General features: G+C 43.2%; 1 protein-coding gene across 1 annotated transcript in view; it reads right to left on the bottom strand.

Annotated features, from left to right (window-relative positions):
• Positions 1 to 291: 291 nt before the first annotated feature.
• The window catches only part of akt1s1 (AKT1 substrate 1 (proline-rich)), a 49,244-nt gene continuing 40,515 nt past the window's right edge, over positions 292 to 9,020 (bottom strand). The window contains exons 3-5 of the mRNA XM_073033587.1: positions 8,356 to 8,439; positions 7,041 to 7,195; positions 292 to 4,684 (exon numbers count right to left, since the gene is read on the bottom strand). Coding sequence (XP_072889688.1) covers positions 4,541 to 4,684; positions 7,041 to 7,195; positions 8,356 to 8,439 — 383 coding nt within the window. The 3' untranslated portion in view covers positions 292 to 4,540. The remainder of the gene's footprint in view (positions 4,685 to 7,040; positions 7,196 to 8,355; positions 8,440 to 9,020) is intronic.

Genomic DNA, 9,020 nt, shown 5'->3' with positions numbered 1-9,020 from the left:
CACTGATCATTTCTGCTGAATACATGGTGGGGGGGGGAAGGTTGATGCTTTGCTGCTGCTTGTGCTTGGGGGGGGGAAGTGGGCTTTGGGGTTCTAATGTTTTTCTGTCATGCATTCTTTGGAGTTCTCTTCTGTTTTCATGGATGTCTGTGCAGAGTGAGAATTTCAGGCCGTACACTGTATACATACTCTGATATTAAACTGGAACCATTTGATCCAGAGTTAACAATCACTCCATTCTCTTCACACTCATGTCCTGGTGATTGAAAATAAATAATCTCGACACATCTGTAATAATCACTTGACTTTATTCTTTTTTAAAAAATTAGCCATATTCTCTGGTCAGTTTCCCACTATTTTCTGTTCACATTTCCAGCAGCAATTATCTACTTAGTTAATCAGACATCTGCAGAAGCAACAGGTTTACTTGGACACCTTTGAAGATGCGGCGTTTCACTGCGATTGCGCCTCCCATGGCAGCACTTCTGCTCAGCAGCAGAAACCGCAGCATCCTTCAGTCTCAACTTTTGTTTGATGCCCAACTTTCCTTTTTAAAAGAAGTCCTCCTGAACAGCTATAGAGATGGGGACAGTAGGGACAGCATATCCAGATAAAGGAGTCCAATCAACAACAAGAAAGCTTTGGAAAAGAAGCAATCCTAAAAAGGATGCATGATCTCATTCCTAAACAGAAGTCCTTCAAAATGACTCATTGGAAGCAGTCTGAGTAAAGATGAAATGCACACCATGTGCTCCCATCTTTGTTTACCTCAGTTTTGTTAAAAACATAACACATTTAAAGCAAAAAGAAAATTGGTCGGCTGAAGATGAAAATATGGTAGTTATTGAACAACAGGTCAACCTAGCCTAGCAAGAATGAAACTCAGTAATAATCAGTTAGGGTTATGAACAGTGCTTTGTAAAATTATACAGCACCATAGGGCTGGGTTCTCTATCGAAACTCACCAATCACTGTCTTAATCCTGGGCCCACAGCTCAATTTGGTTTGTAGGGGAAGATGTGGGCAAGGAATTGAAAGTAATACATTCTGCACTTTACCAGCTTACTTTCTGCCCACCCACCTCTACGAAGGCAAAGTGAGAGGATTCCTTCATTCCTGCTTTTAGACTGATAGACTGTTCGGTTGGAGTTAGGACTGCAGAAATAAAGAGGGGCGGGTGGAAATGAAGCATAGTTAAATCTGATTTTTCCCCAACAGGAAATTGCTGGAGACTTGTTTTTAAATACATTGGCATTTGAAAAAAGCAAGCATTGATTGTACTCAGTACACTCCTTTCACAGATCAGAGCGTTTAGATGCCTGCCCAAATCTTTCCCCACTCGACTCAGAAATGAGCGGGAAAGGGCTTTTTCTTCTCGGTGCTTAAAACAGCCAATTTAAAACAAAAATAGCATTCAGGCATTGTTTTAAACATTACATAAAATTTTGCCCAAAACAGATGATTTTTGCAAGAGTACTTTGCACAGCCTTTAAACAAAAACTGGGTTTCAAAGCAGTCACATCAACTGTCCACCTGTTCTAGTCCCACACCGGTTTCCTCTCCTTCTGCTCAGGCCACCAGCCACTTAAACCGATCCCACCCCCCCCCCCCCCCCCGTGCTTAGCTCAAAGGAAACTCCGCAACTGCTCCCTTATCCTAATTCATAGTCAGATGGAGCCAACTACAGTCACGGGTTGTGTGGAAGAAATTTATGGATAGACTCTGGCCATCGAGTGCAATCGGAAGGCTGCAATAGGCAAAGTTGCACAGGGATGGAAGGAAGAGAGAAAGGGCAAGAAATAGTGTATAAAAATAAAGTTGCAACAAGTTACATGACTGCAAAGTGTCACATGCACCAATTAATGCTGAGTTAATGCAAGCCCAATCATCAGTACCAAGGCATCACTTCAGAGAAGTCACTGAAATCTGACTGGGTGGCAGCAAGCCGGGGAGTATCAAGGTGTGCCAACAGAACCAAAGTGTCTCTGCCCCAATATGTGTCAAAGTCTTTCAGAAACACTTCTTCCTAATCAGGACATGGCCGAGAGATCTGTTGGTGATAAATTTAAACATTCCCATTCACTTGGATTACAACTGTGACCACTGTGGCTGATGTCCTGGATATGAACTGCAAGGAAAATCATAACCTTCCACGCTCAGCAACCCCGTTCCAACTGAGCCGCCACCCCCCCCCAGGAAAAAGTTTTCAGATTGGAGAAAGACAAGTAGCTGAGAATGAATGGATAACAGCAAGACAAATATTGGATGCTCTCTCAAAGTGGAGCTGGTATCTGAACTGAAATTCAGGGTCAGCCATAGAGAGTCACTACCACACACATCAATGGTGCATTCATGCGCAACAAGGGCTCCATTCAAATTCAGAAATGGTTGTGCACACATCTCTGGCTGCCCAATCTATGGGAAGTGTCTATCAGATGTCAGGGAGATGAATGACTGTGGACATGAAAGAACAGGGAAAGTCTCACTGACTGGGCCAGGACTGTAAAAACACTGACCTTTCAGGGAGAAGTTTGCTGGCGCTTCTTCATCCTTTAGTTGCAAGCCGCACAATGAGGACAAAGAGTCCACCTCCACCAGTAGGAAGTGTCAGAGACATTGACAATGCCCTATGCATTCCGTTACAACCATTTAACAAGAGAGAAACCACATTTGTTATTCTTCCACCACCAAATGCTTCAATCTGAGAGCCAATGCATTTTTAACCCCTCAGTAGGTCAACCAACAAGGCAGGTTTTGTTGAAAACAGGAGCAGCAACAGGATGCGAGGGCTGGGGGGCTAAACCAAGTCAATGGTTTGTGAACTTCACTAATGTGAGCCTGCACAAAAAAGTGTCGCAGAAAGTCTTAATGATTCAAGCAAAAGGGAAAAAAAAAACCACAGAGCAGCTTCCAAACCACTAAAAAGGCATCAGACAAACCACTTAGGTTTATAAACAGGTGGTTGCAACACGCTGTGTGAGGTCAATCAAGTTAGGTAAACAGAACGGGAAATCAAATTCAAAAATTTGCATTGCAAAGCATTTCTATAGCTAGAGCTTATTTAAAAAAAGGCTAGGCTGTGACGATTGCTGGAGGGATCTGGGGTTGTGTGAAAGGAGGGGAGGGAGGGGGTGGTAAAAATACAGATGGGCAACGTTCAGTTCCTATGGCAACTTGTGCAATGGGAGAATCTCAGGCAAGCTGGGACAAGCCCCTCATGGTGCTTTTGACAATTCTCAGCCACACTAGGTTGGCACTGGCAAGTAAGCCAGCTGTCTTGACAAGTACTGTTGTACAAGTATCTCTGAGCTGCGAGCATCACCATACACAAGAAAGTCAATGGTTAAAGGTCGTAAAATATATCATTTTAACTCAGCATAAAAGTGTGCAACATACCTATCTGATGCTGGAGATGTCATGACCCCAAGTGTATAATCCCAAGGACTGAAACCACATGGGACTATACTGCAGAGGCCTGGGTAGAAGTGCTCCACATCTCTCAGGTGGACTTGGGTGACCACGTGTATTCACCATAGTGACTCTGAACCAATAAGGGAGAATGAGGCCAGTGATGACCCCATGTAATAACTCATTGTATACTGCAGTGGTTTAGCAGGTCACCTGAAGATACCATCGACAGATTCCACAAAAAAAAAAGGCAAGGAACAATGGAAAGTTAAAAATCAGGAAACCTGGACACCAGGAACATTTACTTATTAGATGAAGCAGCAAACAGGTCAGCATCAATATCATTGTAAATGGCAAATGCTTCTCAATACTGAAGTTGATTGAGTTAAGAGCTCTCGGGGGGGGGGGGGGGGGGGTCATGCAGTTTAAAAGACCAAACTTAAAAGTCATTTCTTCTGGAAGTGACTAGATTCTTAAAATGTAGCTTCAATGCCTCAAAACAGAGTGGGCTTTATTCTCCGTTGGTAGACTCGGTATCTACCTGAACCAATTCAGATTGCTGACAATGCATTCATCGGTATGGCACAGAGGGAGGACAGCTGTATAATGGGCGCTCGACACTCCAAATGGATTTCATCTCCCCCCTCAGAATGGGAATGGACAAGGGTTTACAGTTCTGGCCTTGTACAGGATGGACGAGTAAGGTTTCAAATAAATTCCCTTAAGTTGTTGCTCCAACCTTTTGACCCTGCTGTTAGATTCCTGCTCACGTACAACAAAGAAACCCAGTTACGCTGTTTAAAAACAGTGAAAAGACGAACAGACATACAAGAACAAGTTAGACGTCAAAAAGCAGATTCGAGCAACTCTGCTTCACACAATGCTTTAACCAGAAAAATATACTATAAAGTTTTTACTTTTCCATCAGCCAGAAAAATTATGGAATCAACTCATGACCCAGTCTTCTGTCATACACAACCTTAAATGTTACATGTAGTGCCATAAGTTTCTGGCCAATAAGGTCTTTCCTTTCCAGAAAGTATCTCTGTAGTGTTGAATGACAGGGGTTCTGGAGGAAAAGGTATTTTTGGGTTGCGGGGCAGAAAGGGCAGGCAGGGGTTGAAAAGTGCATTTAATACTTCCGATAGGGTTTCTGAAAATCGCCGGTGTTGAGTCGGGGCCGCGGCAGATCACCGAACATCTCAGTGCCGTCTGTTACGCTCATGGTCAGGGCCTTCATGCTGGCAGCGATCTTGTCCAGGTCTGGTGACGGCAACTGATGATGAAAAGAAAGGCAGTCAGTGGCCAGAAATGTCCACAATTCAGCTAGGGGCCTCACAGAACGCAGTATCAGTGGAGATGAGCCATTTCAGATGTCTAGGATCTCGTGTTTTGTTAAAAATTAAATAGACATCGCACCAGCATTGCAACACTTTCTCTGATCCCTACTTCCATCTCTGCTAAGCCTGTTCTGCCACTCAATCAGATCACAACTGACCTGTAATGCAAGTCCATTTGCTGACTCCACCAATGGCTCCCACACTTCTCAAAAATAGAACATTTAAAGTACTGAAGTCTCATATTCATAACCACTCTGCTCTGACAGACAGTGCAGACAGCTAATCTTTCTCTGACAGAGAATTAAAGGAACCACTTATCCCATAGTAACAAAAAAAAATCTAGAATGCAGGAATTATTTATTTACAGACCACAAAATATACTGTTTGGGGGGGGGGGGGGGGGAAATGAAGCTATATTTTTTCCCAAAGATCTTTTTAAACTTTTATGTATGCATCACAAATCAATGAAATGTAGAAACAGCACTGAAATCTGTAAATTTCTTTGGTGTTCGTTCATTGAGATCGCTGGATCCTATGCACTAGAAGATGCTCCCCAAACTTCGCCTCTCCATCCTCCAATCAGGGAATCCAACACAAACTCATAGCCAATAATCACCATCGCTCCCATGATGCACCTTGGGACCTTGTTACGTTAAATGTTTTATTTGAAGACAAGTGGCCACCCCTGCTGGAAAACTTGATCAGAGAGGGTGGTGATGGTAAACAGGAAAGAAGGTGATTGGGAATACTGCCTATAGCTTCAAAGCTCTCAAAAAGAAGTTTTGGACTCTCAGATAGTAAGGGCACACTGGCCTTTATGAGCAAGGGTATTGAAAATGGAAGTTCGGAGCTCATGGTGTGTTTATACAAGATGCTGGTGGGGACATACCTTGTGTTCCATTTTGGTCATCCTGCTTTAGGAAAGATATTAATAAATGGGGGAAAAAAGCAGAAAAAGGTTTACAAGGACATTGCAAGGACTTGAGGGAGTGAGTTATGGGGAGAGGTGGGACAGGCTAGGACCCTTTCCCTTGGAGCACAGAAGACTGAGAGGTGATCTTACAGAAGTGCACAAAATCATGGGGCGAATGTACTCTAGCCAGGGTTGGGAAAATCAAGAGCTAGAAGACAGAATCAAGGCAAGAGGGAGAAGATTAGACATGAACTTGAGGAGCAAATTTATTTAAAGGTATAGAAAAGGACATGTAAAGTAAGATGCCAGAGGAAGTGGCCGAGACAAGTACACTTACAACTTTTAAAAGACAGCTGGATAGGTAAATGGATAGGAAAGATGCAGAACAGAGGTTCTCAACCTTTATTATGCCATAGACCAATACCATCATGCAAGGGGCTCATGGTCCCAAGGTTGAGAATCCTGGTTTAGAAGGTAATGGAACAAATTTGGGAAAATGAGAATAACAGAATGGCTCTCATGGAACAGTTGGGCTGAGGGGCCTGTTTCTGTGCTGTATGACACAATAAATATTGCTGTTACATTATATACAACAGTAGATATACAACACCCGGTACTAAGGGACCATTCCTGATTCAACCACACCAGGTTTGTTAGCCCACCAATTATTTTGTGGGACTACTGTAGGATCCATGGGGCCTTGTATGGATTGCCCCCCCCCACCCCCAAAGAGAAAAAAAAAGAGCAAGGCAAAAATCTACAAAGGTATTCCAATGCTCTCAATTCTGTTTGGTGTGAGTGAGCTCTTTCTGGAATCACAACCAAATGGGTAACCCATCACTGACCAGTTGAGAAAATCAGAAAGCCAAGACTTATAATTTATCTTTCTTTTCCCCCACTCATTGATTTTTTTTTTTGTTCAAGTGTGAAGAGGCGTGGGATGCTCTCCCTAGTTTGACATGTGGGCACCATTGGCAAACTGGCTGTTGCTGCCCATTCCTGTTTTTCCCTACATCTGGAACACCAAAGTCATTCATAGGGCCATTTGGGAGTCAACCGTATCATGTGGGGATAGGACCCAATATAGATCTAGATTGGGCAAACAGACTTCCAAATCACACAATGGTTAAAATTCAGAGGCCTTTTGGCCCAATGATATATGGGGTCTATGCAATAATCCAGCTGGTTCTATCCATATTCATTTCTCCTTTCAGATATTTATCCAGCTCCTTTTTGGATATTACACTGAAATACTTTACTGAGCACATCAAACCTCTTCCTAAAAGACGAACTAGCTCAATATCAATTTGATGGCCAGTTTCATCGATGACATTTAATAACAATTCTTTGGCATACTAGCAAGAGGAAATATACCTTACCCGTTCATCGTTATCTCCATCAGCTAACTTCTTTGGCTTCAGATCCTTGAATCCCCAGATGGGAACTGACACAGGCAAGGACTTGGCATATTGATGACACTTTGTTTGAGAAAGAGTTTGTGGACGAATAGGAAGCTCTTCGCTCAAACTGCCATCTGCAAGATGAGGGGCAAGGCAAAACTACCAATTAGCCACAAGACATTGTACCACTTGGAGTCCCAGTACACATTCAGATACACTGTAACTACTGTGCTAGACCTAGGTGGATTGCCCATGCACATCTTTGCAAGGCTAATCATCATCATCTTGTGGTGGTGGAGGGCCTTTTTGAGTTCTGAGATCCAAAGAGCAATGCAGTCCGTAGTTTAGCCATCTGGCACTCAACTCCTGGTAGGGTTAACCATGATGGCAAGTTCAAGGGGGAGCTTCCAGGCAAAGAGTGATCCAACCAAGCCCTCAGTGGTGGAGCTGGTGGAAGTTGATGACACATCATGACAGCAGTGAAATGGGAGAAGAGCTTCAACAGTGAAGGGTTCCCAGTAGTCTTCCATTCCATGCCACTGGACCCTGACCTTGAACTCTCAAGGACTGTGTGCTGTCATGTCCATGCATCAGCCTCCCCACATTAAATAATGCCATGGACAGGTGCTCTCCATTAAGGGAATTCACCATTACATTTTGGAAACCCCCTTGGGACTAGGGTTCGCAACCTTTTTAAAAAAAAAATGCCATGGATCCCAATCATTAACTGAATGGATCGAAGACCCCAGGTTGGGAAACTCTGCCTTAGGGGAATATCATCCTCATCACAAGTGAGTGCACTACTACTGCCCTTGCAGTTTCTACCTGGTCCCTTAACATTCCCAAACAACCTAATTTTCCTGGAAGTTCACCATCAGTCATATCTAATAGAAATACTAGAAATAGAAATACAAATGCAAAATGGAAATGGAAGCTAGAATTCACTCTGGCATCAAAAGGAAGTCTTTTCAACACAAGTCTATTCTATATCATGAAATGCATCTCAACCATCCACAAAGGTGTTGTTGTAAGCAGTATTGAACTACAATCCACTCCACACCAGTGGAGATGATGTCCATTTACTAAATTGGCTTAATCACCTCAACTTGTGATTAATCCAATTCTTAAAAATTATAAGGGCAAATGAGTGTGTCACTATGAGTAACATGGAATAAACAGCTACTTCCTACTTATCAGCCTACAGTAGATTCAATACTGTTTGCAATTACCATAACATATAGGACCAGCATTGGGCCATTTGGCCCATCGAAGCTGCCCCACACTGTAGACTTACCGTCTGTGCTCTCGCCATCCAAATCAGATTCAAAGAAAGGCTCACAATCCTGACTGGTTGACTCTTCATCCATTGTGAAGATGGCTGTAGGGCGAAAAAAAAAATCAAGTTAACACATTGATGGAGTACAACTTTCAAACTTTTGTGGGTAACATCAAATTGGAGACACAGTTAATAGAAGAGACCATGATGCTGCAGTGTTTGCTGAGCTTGGTACTAAGCTTGCAGATATTTCATTGCCAGTCGAGGTGACATCCTCAGTACGCAACTGTTGGTGTTTCTCCCTGGAAGTGCTCGTGTTTGCATAGGCCCCGGTTCACTTGCCTAGGTCCGGACTGGCTACCCCTTGAATTCTGTTAGCTTGCGTTTCTTTGGCTGTTAGGGGTTTATGGATGGCATCTATTTTGCCATGTTTGTTTACAGAGTTATCAAAAGAGAAACATGTTTCTAAGAATTCCTGAGCCTGCTTTGTGTTTGCCTGCACCAGAACCTCCATGGTGTCCTTCTCAATCATCATGTACCAAGATCGGTGGGACACAGTGTAAGTTCTGATGCACCAACACGGAGGATGTCACCTCGACTGGTGATGAAATGCCTACAAGCTAAATGCCAAGCTTGATGAACACTGCAACATCAAACACCTTAACCAGAGCCACCAATATTCA

Source organism: Hemitrygon akajei, chromosome 31, assembly GCF_048418815.1.
Source record: "Hemitrygon akajei chromosome 31, sHemAka1.3, whole genome shotgun sequence".
Classification (NCBI taxonomy): Eukaryota; Metazoa; Chordata; class Chondrichthyes; order Myliobatiformes; family Dasyatidae; genus Hemitrygon; species Hemitrygon akajei.
This window is presented reverse-complemented; position numbering and strand designations above follow the sequence as displayed.